At 48.4% G+C, this 14,554-nt stretch overlaps 1 protein-coding gene across 1 annotated transcript in view; it reads right to left on the reverse strand.

The window, feature by feature from the left end:
* The window catches only part of LOC139826687 (dynein axonemal heavy chain 9-like), a 56,629-nt gene that overhangs the window by 22,249 nt on the left and 19,826 nt on the right, over positions 1–14,554 (reverse strand). The window contains exons 14-20 of the mRNA XM_071803098.1: positions 13,060–13,282; positions 10,948–11,114; positions 9,711–10,581; positions 6,553–6,683; positions 5,315–5,441; positions 1,769–1,921; positions 432–557 (exon numbers count right to left, since the gene is read on the reverse strand). Coding sequence (XP_071659199.1) covers positions 432–557; positions 1,769–1,921; positions 5,315–5,441; positions 6,553–6,683; positions 9,711–10,581; positions 10,948–11,114; positions 13,060–13,282 — 1,798 coding nt within the window. The remainder of the gene's footprint in view (positions 1–431; positions 558–1,768; positions 1,922–5,314; positions 5,442–6,552; positions 6,684–9,710; positions 10,582–10,947; positions 11,115–13,059; positions 13,283–14,554) is intronic.

Here is a 14,554-nt window from a genome sequence, read left to right on the forward strand (position 1 = left end):
ATTTAGCAGCTAGTTATAAGTAAATCAGCACCTTTCACATGCCTGACACAGCAGAGGAGGAAGAGTTGGAGACCACGAGGTTGTCAGAGGTGCATCTGAGGGGCTCTTCACTCTTATCAGGCCTCACCACTTTGCCTTCCTGCTGCACCTCTCACTGCTCTGGCTGTACAGACTGCACTGCCCAAGCCCCTGGGCTCTGTCACCCAACCAAGAGCCCCAACCAGAGCATGGAGCTCAGCCTGAAAACTCCATCAGGAGACCGCCAGGATAAAGGACAACTCATCCTCCCTCTCTCCTGGATAGCAAGGTGGAGGCCAGAAACATGCCTGTCCACAGCTGCTGAAAGAAGGGAAGGGCAGGACTGATGGGGAACCCAAGAGCTACCTTTCCACGAGCCAGCCTGAGTGGTGATAAGAAGCAGTGGCAGATACCTGGGCAGGATAGTCAAAGAGCCATTGTTCCCTTGGTTTTTCCTCATAAGCCATGACGGCTTCTGTCATCTCATCTCTCACAGTAGCCCTCATGCTGTCTAGTACATGACTGAGCCAGACTTCACCCTGGAAAAGAGATTAAATCCCAGTAACACATTTGCTCTTCTTAAGTGCCTTTGGTAATTAGTGAAGATAGGAAATGAGGCAAGCATCTCAGTTCTCTTTAGACTGGACATGAGGGAAAGGTTCTTCACCCAGAGGTGCTGGACACTGAACAGGCTCCCAGGGAGGGGTCACAGCCCCAACCTGACAGTGTTCAAGGAGAGACTGGACAACGTCCTCAGACACACGGGGTGACCTGTGGGGTTGTCACTGCAGGGACAGGACTTGGACTCCATGATCCTGGTGGGTCCCTTCCAGCTCAGGACATTCTATGAGTTAACCAAACCTCACAGCCTCCTTCAGACTGGGTAGATTTGGCTAATTCTGGTACTGTAGGATTAGCATCTACTTCCAGACACCAAGAACAGAAGACAGATTTTTTTCTTGAACTCTAGCTACAGGAGGAACCAAAATGAACTCCGTCAATGAATAATTTGGTCAGGTGTGTTCCACCTCCAGGCCATGACAGAATCCCTGGTGGGATGTGGGCAGTCTGCCAGCAGCAGAAGAAAGATGCTGCCAAACTTGGGAACACAATTCCTGCTGAATTTCATATTTCACAGGCAAAGCCCTCAACAAGAAGACAGACTGAACGCAGCAAGCTCCATTGCTGGGGAGCTCAGTAGCCGGTATTACGTACTTTAGCTTCCTGTAATAGACCGTGCAGAAAGGTGAAACTACCAGGATAGATAAGCTGAGCAGTAGCTTGATTCTTACATTTCATACTTTCACTCGTGGTATGAAATAATGAAGACTTGAGAAACAGGTAAAAGGCCTTCTCCTGCCAAACACACCCGTGCAGAGGTACTATGGAATAGCTTAGTCTCTTTTCAGTCTGCATCCCCTCCCTCACCGAGGATATTTGTAGCAAGCTTTAAGACTAACCTTCAAAAGGTCTTAGAAAAAATCAAATTAAAAACCTAGTCAGAAAAATGGCACAGCTCTTTCTCTCACAGTGGACTGCGACATCCACGTCCCCCCTTAGTGAGGACCTATCCAGAGTGACACGAAAGGTTGTGGTGTAAGGAGGTACTAAATCACCACCTCTTCCAGCTTTTCTCATGCACCAAGGGAGAGCAGTGAAGCTCTATGACGTCTTGGCAAGGGATCTCACACGAGGGGCAGGGGAGCAGACTCCACCGGACAGTTTTGATAGACAAGGACTTCCCTCTCACCTGCCCACTGCAGTCCCAGGGCTCGCTGAAGCTGACGTACTCCTCCTCTCTACTGTACATTCCCAGGCCAACCTTGGTTGGCTTTTGCTCAGAGTCCAGCTGGAATTTCATCCTGGCCAAGCTGTCAAAGAGTTTGGAAAGATGACGTTGCACCTGCAAAACGGGTTGTATAAATAAAGCAACCGAGATAGGACGAGCGGAATGAAGATCACTATACATGTCACAAGCAAAATCATGTTAACAAAATATCTTGGATATTTAGGTAGCACCACATCTTCTCAAATGTGGCCAACATACTGCCAACAAAAGCCTCTTGCTGTCTCTTGTAATACTTCCACCTATTTCTACGGAATTTAGAAAACAGACATGCCTTAATAAATCATGTTTCTCCATTGGGAAATCTTCCATACAGAGCAAAAGCATAGAAAACATTGAAACACCTCATGACTCCTACCCCAAATTTCCCTACATGTAGTGATGAGAAGTCTGTAGCCATTTCTCCACCTCATCCTATTCTCAGCACAACGTGGAGTTTTCTTCACTATGAACTTTCCTGTTTTTCCACTACTAGAAACTGATTTTGTGCTAGTGAAATATCCTAAATTCTCTTTCATGGAGAAGAAAGATCTTTATTTCTGCCTAAGACCTATGATAAACAGCCCAGACCTCCTATAGAACAACCATGTTCACCAAAAGCACTCTTCCAGAAGGAAAAGAATAATTCAGTTCTTTCCTGTTCACCTCCATCTGAGTCTGCAAAGCCAACAGGGAGATGCTGTGGGCTCTCAACATCAGCATCTGCCTGCTGGGAGCTGAGCAGGTCACCAGCACTTCTTCCAGACCACTGCGTAACACACAACTGCATCACTGCGCGCCCCACGCCAATGAAGGTGAGATTCTCCTAGGATTGACGTCCCCACAGAAAGGGGAAGCTCCCAAAGCAGTCCCAGACAGGAGCTGCCTCTCTCAATTACAGCAGAGAGGTAGAAAAACTCCCATAGGGGAGATGAGAAATGAGGGAAAGGGACCTGGGGGTCCTGGGGACAGCAGGGTGACCATGAGCCAGCACTGGGCCCTTGTGGCCAGGAAGGCCAATGGTACCTGGGGTGGGTTAGAAGGGGGTGGTCAGTAGGTCAGAGAGGTTCTCCTGCCCCTCTGCTCTGCCCTGGGGAGACCACACCTGGAATATTGTGTCCAGTTGTGGCCCCTCAGCTCCAGAAGGACAGGGAACTGCTGCAGAGAGTCCAGCGCAGCCACCAAGATGCTGAAGGGAGTGGAGCATCTCCCGTGTGAGGAAAGGCTGAGGGAGCTGGGGCTCTGGAGCTGGAGAAGAGGAGACTGAGGGGGGACTCATTCATGTTTACAGATATATAAAGGGGGAGTGTCAGGAGAATGGAGCCAGGCTCTCCTCGGTGACAACCAGTGATAGGACAAGGGGGAATGGGTTCAAACTGGAACACAGGAGGTTTCACTTAAATTTGAGAAGAAACTTCTTCCTGGTGAGGGTGTCAGAGCCTGGCCCAGGCTGCCCAGGGAGGTTGTGGAGTCTCCTTCTCTGCAGACATTCAAACCCGCCTGGACACCTTCCTGTGGAACCTCAGCTGGGTGTTCCTGCTCCATGGGGGATTGCACTGGATGAGCTTTCCAGGTCCCTTCCAACCCTGACATTCTGGGATTCTGCGTGAGATGCCCAATGCTCTGATGCTTTCAGAGAAGGAAGGGTGGAGGTGGATTTGTCCATCTAATTCTGACTCACTGACTCACAAAGAACTACAACCCTCCCTCTCATGAGCTGTGCTGCAAGTGGACGCAGCTTCTCACACACATACAAGCAGGGCCAAACCCTGGGAGGTGCTAAGTGACTCTGAGAAGCACAGGGCACTCAGCATCCCCCCAGATCACAGAATCATTTTGGGTGGAAGAAACCCTCAGGATCAAGTCCAGCCATACCCTAGCTCTGGCACTAATCCATGTCCCTAAGAACCTCGTCTAAATGTCTTTTAAACCCCTCCAGGGATGGTGACTCCAGCACTGCCCTGGGCAGCCTGTTCCCATGCCCCACAGCCCTTTCTGGGAAGAATTTTTTTACAATATCCAATCTGAACCTCCCCTGGCACAACTTGAGGCCATTAAGCGTATCTTGAGGCCATAAGCTTATCTCTTTTCAAACCGTAAGTAAACCGTAGAAACTTTTTCTTACATGTAGAAGCTTCTGGTCACAAATCCCCAGCTGCCCCTTCCCAGACCCTGTCCAGTCTGGAGGGTTCGGACACAACCCCAGCACTTGCTGCGATCCTGCTGCCAGAGCCCGAGCGCACCTGAATCTGCACAAGTTCAGCACCCAGTTCACGAGGATAATGTCATTGTGTATTTAATCCTCCTTTAGGAATCATCAGACTTTGAAACTACATTGGGAAGGCTGAGAGTGTATCTATGTATGATACTGCTTGACATTTACTTTGATTTTACTGCAAATACTTTTGAATAACAGAAAACACCAGGAATTTCTTCTTACTCAACAGAGCATTTCAACACAGTATCTTTGCTTCCTGTGTTTTTTTTTTCCTCTTCATTTTAAATATCAATCAACTATGTATTTATGATACTCTGTGGGCTGAAATCACCCAGCAGCAGACACAGATAGAAGCAGCGTTAAAGGTTAGAGGTAAACAACAGCATTTCCAAATACACATGCAAACCTGCTCCATTCCTGTGCTCACATCAATACTGAAAATGGTGGAAAGCCTGAAGAAAGTGAAAATACTCGCTACCAAAAGACAGAATTAGGACTTTGTTCATCATCCAACACTCGCCTTTTGCTGTGAACGTTTTGACTGGTTTTACGCACCAACCTCTGAATAAAAGATGCGTCCCAAACAAGGCCAAGCAGAGCTGTGCAGGGGTGGGTGGCAACCCAAGGAAGTCCTGCCTTGGCCACAGCCACTGTCTGACCACCAGCTGTCTTACCTCTTCCAGGCTGTGTTCTGCTCTTCCCCTGTAAACAGGCCATCCCAAAGACCTTTGCATGGGGGAAGGAAGAAGTGGCTGACTAGCAGATGTCTCCTCTGCCTAAAAACAGAGACGTCTCCAAGCCCTCGGTTGTCAACACTGTCACATTTGAATGATCGGTCTGTGGCTCTTTCAACAACAGATGCTGTTTGCTGGCATCCCAGCTTGGGGAACCAAGCTCAGCAACAAGTTTTGGCTGAGATCCTCAAGAAATGGTTTCCCCCAACCTCACTGTATCCCAGCAGAAACAAACCCACTGTTTTTATGGTATCAAGAACATAGCTCTGCTCTGTGCAGTGCTTTCAGAACCATCTGCAAGCATCACCAGGGACAGATGGGACAACATACAGTGTGCGCATTGCCTTTCAGAGACGACAGATGAAGGCCAGCAGTGAAAGAGTTATTGTTAATCCAAGTGAGGGTGGGAGAAAAGGCACTCAAGAAAGGATAAGCTACAGCTGAGTCCCTAGACAGCATCTTCCACCCTGACATTACTGACAGCTGGAAAATGTGAAGGTGACACAGTGCAAGGCTTACCAGCTGTGGGTTGGTGCCATTGGAAAGAATATCCAATAAATCTGCTGAAGAAACAAAGTAAAATCTGGGAAAGGCCAATCTTTTCATGTCCAAATATTCAGCCAAAGCCTTCTCACACAGGGACAACCTGGGGAGAAGAGCAGAAAAATAGAGCCCAGGACAGGCGGGTGAATATCCTTTAATGTGTCGTGCTACAGTTTGGGTTATCGAGCAGATTCTCCCCTCCCATGGGGAAATGCCAGACATGAGCTGAGCCTGCAGGCTGGTCCTTTACAGCATTTTCCAAATAGATAACAAAGCACATAGTAACTCATAGATCTCTCTCCACTCCCAAGGGTCAAACAGACAAAGAGTCAGAGAATCCTCACCAAAAAGCAGAAACACAGGTGGAAGAAGAGGCTAGAAAGGCTTTGCAGTCTGACTTACTGTTTTAGACAAGCTCTCAACTGCCACAGGTGATTTCACACTAGGATGAAAGTTTCCAAAACTGCTTTTATTCTAATGAGCACATTTTAAAGTCTGATTCAAACCTACTCAGCTTTTTGTGCTTGTGAAGCCTGAAAAGAAACTTGTTTGCTCCGTTCTAAAATGAATCTCTCAGTGTTTACATGTTAAACTGCTGCTGAGCTTTCAAAGTTCATAAATAACATGCAGTTAGTCCTCTGTGGGGAACACGGGCCTTATCTGTTTAGGAAGTAAAATTAGATCTCTATTTTAAATGGATAGTTATTACTGACACAACAGCTATCACGTTAACTTGTTAGGTGTGTTCCAGGTAGAGTAGCTCATATGTTAGGTGAGAACTGTATCCATCTCTGGACATTAAGGTCTTTCTCAGGGAGTTTAGTTATACCATCTGTGAAGGGTACACACACAAAGATAATTTTGTTAATTAAAGCACATGGGATCAGCTCTGCTGCAGATATCCCTGCTTGGACTGCTAAATAGATATTTAAGACACCAAATTTGGGGTGGCAGTGAGGCCACATGTTATTAAAACCAACTGAGTGCCTAGCTTTGTATGTGTGCAAATCAATATTCAAGATAAGAGTTTGCACATACGCAAAGCCAGAATCCACCTTGGGGGCTTCAGGGTGATGGATCATGAATAAAAAGACTCAATGTGTGAATGCAAAGAACGCACAGTCCAGAAGGAAAGCCTTGGAGCACAGGTTAAACCAACTTATTAGAGCTGATCCCAGTCTCTGACAAAATCCTGGGACTGAAGTTGTACCTACCTACTCTGAATGTCCTCCAGTTGTTGGGACAGACCTGGTTTATTGGTGGCCTCAACCACATTTGGGGTTTTCTGAGTTTCATAGGCCAGTTCTTTAAAGTCCACATCAATCCCTTCAAAGCGTTTGGAGTCCTAAAAAGCAACACAAACATGTTCATGGTAAAACATGGATTTTGTGCTAAAGGTCTCCATCCTCTGGGTGCTGTCTTTGGGTTGAGGGGAAAACCTTCTGTCCAGTGCAGACAGGGACCCCTCCACCATTCCAGAATGGCTCTTCCACTGACTTGCCTGAAACTAGTCTGCAAACAGGCACTTGCCTTCTTGTCACTGTATCCCAAAGGGGTTGTGGATAAAGTGCTCCACGCAGGAGGCAATGTCTAGGACCAACCATTTTCATGGGATTTAATTCCCCTTGGAAAACCTCATAAATCTCTCTCTCCCATGTCCAGGTGAAGTACCAAGTTTCCCTGGCTGCAGCAGCAGGAGATGCTCCCACACCGTGGAAAGGCTACCAGCCTCATGTGAGTGCACTCCTCCCCTCCTGCTACAGCACAGGAATCCCAACACCCATCCACAAAACGGGTATGATGACTCTTGTAGAGGAGAGCCCTTCCTTGCCTTCAATGAGGGTATGGAAACCCCATGTCAGCACCGGAGGCCCACGTCAACAATTATGCTCCATATCTAACAGGGACTCTGAATTTCTGGAGCTAAACACTGAAGAATAAAGCAAGCTATGTTCAAAACATCTCTGCTCCTCCCTTCTTCCCAGGTCAGGCCTCCTAAGTGAGGCGGGACACTGAACAAGTGTTCCAAGCAGTCCAGGTAACACTTCCACGCTACCCTGTGTTCAGCCCCAGGAGCAAGGCTCCATCTGGAAGGTCGAGCCCTCCCTACACTCACGCCACAGATCCAGCTCCAGGTGAGCATCCCACAGCCTGTCAGCACATCCCCCCAGCCCTGGATGCATCCTGAGGGTGCTCAGCTACAGAGAATTTGAGCTTCAGTCTTTCTTTTACGGAAGAGAAGCTGCTGACTGAGCCACCTGTGTCCCTGGAGCCAAGAGGGCCCCGTGTCCTGGTGCATCCAGCACAGCACGGCCAGCCGGGCAGGGAGGGGATTGTCCCGCTCTGCTCTGTGCTGGGGCGGCCTCACCTGGAGCATTCACTGTGTGCAGGGCTGGGGACACAGGAGAAAAGGAGATAAAGCTACTGGAGTGTCCAGAGGAGGGACATGAACTTGGTGAAGGGTTCGGAGGGGAAACCGTATGAGGAGCGGCTGAAGTCCCTGGGTTTGCTCAGCTGGAGCAGAGGAGACTGAGGGCAGAGCTCATGGGGCTGCAGGTTCCTCAGCAGGAGCAGGAGGGGCAGGGCTGAGCTCTGCTCTGTGACAGTGACAGAACCCAGGGAATGGCAGAAGATGTGCCAGGGAGGGCAGTGGGACATGAGGAAAAGGTTCTTCACCCAGAGGTGCTGGACACTGAACAGGCTCCCAGGGAGGGGTCACAGCCCCAACCTGACAGTGTTCAAGGAGAGACTGGGCAATGTCCTCAGACACACGGTGTGAACTGTGGGGTTGTCATTGCAGGGACAGGAGTTGGACTTGACAATCCTGATGGGTCCTTCCAAGTCAGGACATCCTATGGTTCTATGGTTCATACCACTGCCAGACAGCTACTGAGATGCAGACAGCTGCCCAGCAGGATGCAAATGTAAATCATGATGCAATTTCATACATGACATTAGATAGCTCCTGGATATTAAGAGCTTGCTGGCACATGGTACAGCCTCAGGGCACTGGTTATCAGCACCTGTATATATTGCCCAGTGAGCGAGGTGTGCCCAGATTCACAGAATCATTTAGCTGGAGGAGACCATTGAGATCACTGAGTCCAACCATAACCTAAATCTAGTACTAAACCATGTTCCTCATCTATACATCTTCCAGGGCTGGTGACTCCAGCACTGCCCTGGGCAGCCTGTTCCAATGCCCCACAGCCCTTTGGGGAAGAAATTGTTCCCCAGATCCAACCTCAACCTCCCCTGGCGCAACTTGAGGCCGTTTCCTCTGCTCCTGGCGCTTGTTCCTGGGGAGCAGAGCCCGACCCCCCTGGCTCCAAGCTCCTTTCAGGCAGTTCAGAGATCAGAAGGTCTCCCCTCAGCTCCTGTTCTCCAGCTGAACCCCCCAGGTCCCTCAGCCGCTCCCATCACACTTGTGCTCCAGCCCCTCACCAGCTCCATTCCCTTCTCTCAACTTGCTCCAGCACCACAAGGGCTTTCTTGGTGTGAGGGGCCAAAAACTGCCCCCAGGACACTCAGCACAGCGTGCTCTCTGAAGCAGATGGAGGAACAGTCCAAGCAGAGCAGAGTGCAGGGCTGGAGACAGAACAGTGTGTTGTCCAGGGGTCAATGGGCTGCGCACATCCCCTCGTGGGTGTTCGTCCCACAGTGGTGCTGTCAGCGATGCTGCTCGTGAACAGGGACGGGGGTCACACAGCCAACTGTGGGTCACTCGTGAGTGAAAGGCAGGTTCCTCCACAGGGCTGCGAGTGGTCCAGCGCGGCCAGGAACAAGCTTGGAAGATTTTCTAAATAATCAAGAGAATAGGGAATAAGACTGGAAGCTGGACTCAAAGACAGCCCTGAGGAGGTCACAACCCTGAGGAGGGCATCAATGACAACTCTGCTCAATTTTCTGAAGCTGAAGTGGGAGAAGAGCTGCTCTCCCGCTGCACCAGCACTGGAGGCAGGGAAGCGGATACTGCAAAGCTGCCTGGTCCAGCTCTGATTTGACAATTTGCACCATCTGAGTAATTATCTCCGTCTTCTCCCCTCCAAGGAAAGAGGGAACATGCCTGTATCACTGAAGGAAGCCAGCAGCCTCCTGCTCAGCCTCCAGGAACTCTGCATCTGCTGTGCAATGGTGGAGGGGAGGAAAAACAGTTTCTCAGCAGGGTTCAGGCACAACCAACAGTACAAAAACATCCTGGGGCAACACTGGGGAAACTGCTGTAGCATTAAGGGAGCCTCCAAGAAAGCAATGCAGCAAGAGAACAGTCCTGCTTGGGGGAACACGGCAATATAGACAACCTTCTTCTGTGTAATGGAGGCTCTTCTTCAACGCTTTCCACACAGGAAAAATAGGATTTGGGATTTCATACCTTAGGAAGCTGTGCCCGTATATCTTCTGAGCCTATGAATATGCTCTCCAAGTGAGACCACGTACGCTGCACTTCGAACCAGAGAGAAATGACGGAATCTGTTGTGGACAGCTTCCTCTGCCATATGGACACTTCCTCCAAGAAGAAAGCAATACATTTGGATGTCATTAAATTCTGCAGCTGCACCTGGTTGTCTTCTAAAGTTTCTATGAGTTCCTCGTCTGACTTCAGCAACGGGATGTTCGTCCGGGGGTGAGGCTCATACTGAAACTCCATGGTGCTCCAAGTCATTTTTAGCTCCTTCAGGACTTTCTCCATACTCATTTCTCGTACCGCTTTGTCCACAATGCCACGAACCTCATCCTCAAAGTTATGGAGGTTGAGCTTCAGGAGGTCAGCCAGCGCGGTGTCCGAGTCCATCACAAACCTCACACCCGTCACCTGCATCAGCTGATTCCAGTGCCTTTCCCTAATGGCGGGATTTTGAAGTTCTGCCACAGCTTTCAGGGCCGTCAGCATGTTCTTCACCTTGCTGTCCAGCCCAGTGAAAGCATCCCACGCCCTCACCTCCTTATCCAAATTCCGAATCTCTCTTGCAAACTTTTTACACTCCAGATCCATGTTTTCCACGTTAATATCCGCCCATTTGGTGGTCTGCCAGTCATCAAGGCAAGTGCCCACAAGGGAGATCATATCCCAGAGCTCTTTGAGAAGACACAGCTCCTTTCGGCACTGCTTCAGTTGTTTATAGTCTGGCACTATGACTTCAAACAGACCAGCTGATTCATAAATCGAGGTCATGGCTGACTCCATTTGTTTAATCTCAATGTGCTTTGTATCCAGCAGTTGATAAGGCTTTTTGGTGTCAAACCTAGAAAGAAATGTTTATTCTTCATAAGTGATATTGTAACAACTTCTAAAGAAAACATAAAACAAATGGTGCCTCTGAGACACAAAGCAGACATGATACATCTATAGTACCCATTGATGGTGCAGCCACATGGCACTGCTGACAACCCCTTTAAGCAATATTGTGCACTCAGCATCCAGATTGAATCTCTTGCTAACACCTTACAGTGTTTGCAGGGACAAAACACCCAGGGCATAACAGATACAACACCGTGAGCAGGTAGGAAATGTATGCAAGGGTTCAAGAACACATCCTCAGGACACTCCGAGATGATCCCATGAAGCTTTTCTTCCTCAGGGCTTCTCTGATGTTATAATTTCACTGTACCTGAATGGTGCTTCTTTCCGAAATCGCTCTCTGAATCTGTGTTGCTCAACATCAAACGCCGCACAGCTCTTGCGCACAACTGTCATTTCGTTCGCCTGCAGAGGAGCCACATGCTGCTTCACAGCTATCGCCAGCTTCTTTATATTGTTCCATTTTTCTGGCAGCTCCTGCAAGCAAAATTTAAATGACGGTAGGCAGTATTTGCTATTTGATATAAGATGTGACTGATCTGTTTATGGACAATCACAGAACAGGAAAAGCAACAGATTCCATGCCTAAAACTGCAAGGAAGTTTTGTTGTGATGCAAAAGCTAAACACAATTTGGGATAAAACTTATCAGTTATCCACAATTTTGAAGACGAATGAAGACTGAGACTTTAAAACTGACTGCTCTGATTGCAAAAACATGTTAAATAACTTCAGAAGAAGGGTCCCAGACCAGATCCTGGGCTCCCAGGATGGCTCAGTGGTTGCGAGAGCACAGTTCTCCTGACACCGAGCCCAGCGGGACCCAGAGCTGGCTGGAGGCAGGAGGGTGGGCTGAGGATGCAAGTTCATCAGATCGTCCGGCTTCCCAGAGCTAATTAAGAAACAGAGCCTGGGAAATTTCCAGCCAGCTCTTAGAGCAGAAGATATTATGCCAGAAGGACTTCTACAGAGCTTTCTGGGGCAAATCCCTCCAGCCTGCCTGTATAATATTAGTACTAAATAAGACAGTTTCTTTCTCAGGACTGCATCCAAGCTGCTGGTGCACAGCACTGCTAACAATCCACCCTTTGCACCTGGGATTTTATTTAGAAAGAGATTTGATTTCTTCTCTTCTCACTAGACTTCTCGAGCCAAATCCTCACCCCAGACAGTGACACCAGCCAGGGCTCTGCTGTCCTCAAGTCCCACAGCTTTGCTCTCCCACTTCCCCAGGTACTGTGCCAGCCTACAGGAAAGACTTTGGGCTTCTTTTCATCCCAGTGCACATAGTTGAGAAGACTAATGGAGATGCACCAACACTATGCAAAGAAGCGAAATAACCTGGAGGCAGCAGAGGCTGTCAGAAAAATAAATCAGTTGTTCAAATCTACACGCACAAACAGGCACCAAGCAAGCAGCTCTTGGGCAGAGGAATCAGCAGAGCTGGGTTCCCCATAGCACCATTTTTTATGCTGAACTGAAGCTGCTGTAGCAGCCAAAACATTCATTTAATGCAGCTCTTCTGTTTTTCAGGGTGTCTGTAGGAATCCAGTTATCTTTAGGACCCTTACCCGTGTCAGATTTGGTGATACAACCATCCGTGGATCACGGCTGCACCAGCAGAAAACTGGGGGATTGCTAAACCCCGCTCAGGTCCCATCCAAGCCTGCAGCAGAGGGAGGAACTTCTCCCCAAAAAGCTCTGCCTTAAACCTGGTGTCCTACACAGAGCCCTCTGCACACAACGCCCCGTGACTAAGGGGTATCCATCAGTATGCAGCCACACGCTCCTCCACCGTAACATGGTGACTGCTGCCAGTTCCCCAAGGCTGGCTGGGCATCCCACAGGCTTTTCCAACCTTCACCTCATGGTCCCCTGTCCAGAAATGAGAAGAATTCCCCAAAGAAAAATTGATTCATCAGGGCCAGATGTGGAAAGGTGCTGAAATACTTTCATAACGTGCTCCCAGTGATGTCCTTTGGGTCAAGCAGATTGGGTGTTATAGACCTAGTGGAGGACTGAAGTCCTATGAGAAGGCGACTCCTCTGCCAACATTATCCTTCCCATCTCCACAGTTGCCAAGAACTGGCTTATTTAAAAATAATTATAATTCAAACTAATTAACAGATGTATTTGAAAATGCATTAATTTTTTTCAAGAGTAATCGCTGAGAGTTGGAGCAGGCAATTCTATGTTTTTCATACATAACAAAAGGCTTAATCTCTGCTTTAAAAGAAAAATCTCAATATAACTCCAAAATTTAGAGCTATTAAGGCACATCCCACAATAGTAAAATACTATCCACTGAGGCCCTCTAATGACAGGGAGTGGGGCTTTAAATATTCCTGCAATGCTCTTAAGCTCATACTCTTTGACGCTGGCTACTCGGCAAACCGCCGTGTCCACCGCAGCTTTTCACCCACCTCCAGTTGCTTATAGACTTCCTCCGGCAGCTCTTGCTCATACGTCTTCAGCAGTTCGACGGTTTGCTTCAGGGGCTCGAACATGGCATCGGTGACACTGTGCCTTTCCTTAACGGCCAGGAGATGCCCCGTGATCTCCACCAAACCATCATAATCGCCTTTTTCAACCTTTTTGCTCAAACCTTTGTCAGCAGTTTTTATGAACTCGTCCAGGTCAGACAAGCTGTAGAACACAAAACAGGAAAGCACCAAATGAGAGCAGTTCCTACCGGAATCATCCAGGCAGCTGGACTGGCACGGAGAGGGAAAGGCCTGGCTAACTCTGCCCATCACATGGCAACATGCTGAGGGCATCAGAACCACAGTTCATGCTCACAGGGATCCATAGATGTGGTACAGCTTCCTGTGAGGAACGGATAAATGGGTTGGGACTTCACAGGTTGGAGAAAAGGCATTTGAGGAGCACAAGTCTTACGAGGAGCAGCTGAGGGAGCTGGGGCTGTTCAGCCTGGAGAACAGGAGATGAGGGGAGACCTGATCTCTGCAACTGTCTGAAAGGAGGTTGGAGCATGGAGGGGGTTGGTCTCTTCTCTCAGGTAGCAAGTGATAAGATAAAATGGCCTCAAATTTCTCCAGGGGAGGTTCAGATTGGGTATTAGGAAAAAAATTATTCACAGAAATGGCTGTCGGGCCTTGGAACAGGCTGCCCTGGGCAGTGGTGGAGTCACCATCCCTGGAGGGGTTGGATAGACATATAGATGAGGTTCTCAGGGACATGGGGTAGTGCCAGAGTTAGGTTATGGTTGGACTCTGTGATCTTGATGGTCTCTTCCAACCAAACAGATTCTATGACTCTATCCTATGATTCTATAAGGGAGACCTGTGAGCTCGGGTCTGTGGTCTGAAGAGAGTGAATTTGAAAGGACAGTTTTCATGTCATCTCTTCCAATACAAGAATTCAACAAATGAACCTGGTAGGTTGTAAAGCTACAACAAACAGGGATTCTTCTTCGCACGCTGCCTTATTTCAGAGGGTAAGTCTCTGCTGCAGAAGGATGCAGATGTTAAAAATTCACAGCGGTTCAGAAAAGCAACCGAACATTTGTGGGAGAAAAAAAAATCCATCCAGGTCTTTAGATACAAAGGTACAACCCATGACTCTCAAAGTCCTCAGGTACGAATGGTTAGAGACAAGGAGACTATTTGGGGGAAGTTTCCCTACCTGCTTCTTGATCTCACCAGCTGCTGGACACTGTTAGCAGAGCTTGATGGGCTCCTGGATCTTTGGTCCTTTCCATTCTTCCCTTCTCAAAACGCTTACTTTTGAAGTGCCCGCTTAAATTCTGTGGATGCTGCTGGACCAAAACATAGCCCTAAACACTTCACCTATTAAAGACTAAACTGCTGAGTCAGGAGCTCTTAATAAGAACTCCTAAATGCCTGTTCTAACCTATGCAAAAACCTCTTTGCACAGGAATTATCGTGCTGAAAAGAA

Source organism: Patagioenas fasciata, unplaced genomic scaffold (genome assembly GCF_037038585.1).
Source record: "Patagioenas fasciata isolate bPatFas1 unplaced genomic scaffold, bPatFas1.hap1 Unplaced_1, whole genome shotgun sequence".
In the NCBI taxonomy this organism is placed as follows: domain Eukaryota; kingdom Metazoa; phylum Chordata; class Aves; order Columbiformes; family Columbidae; genus Patagioenas; species Patagioenas fasciata.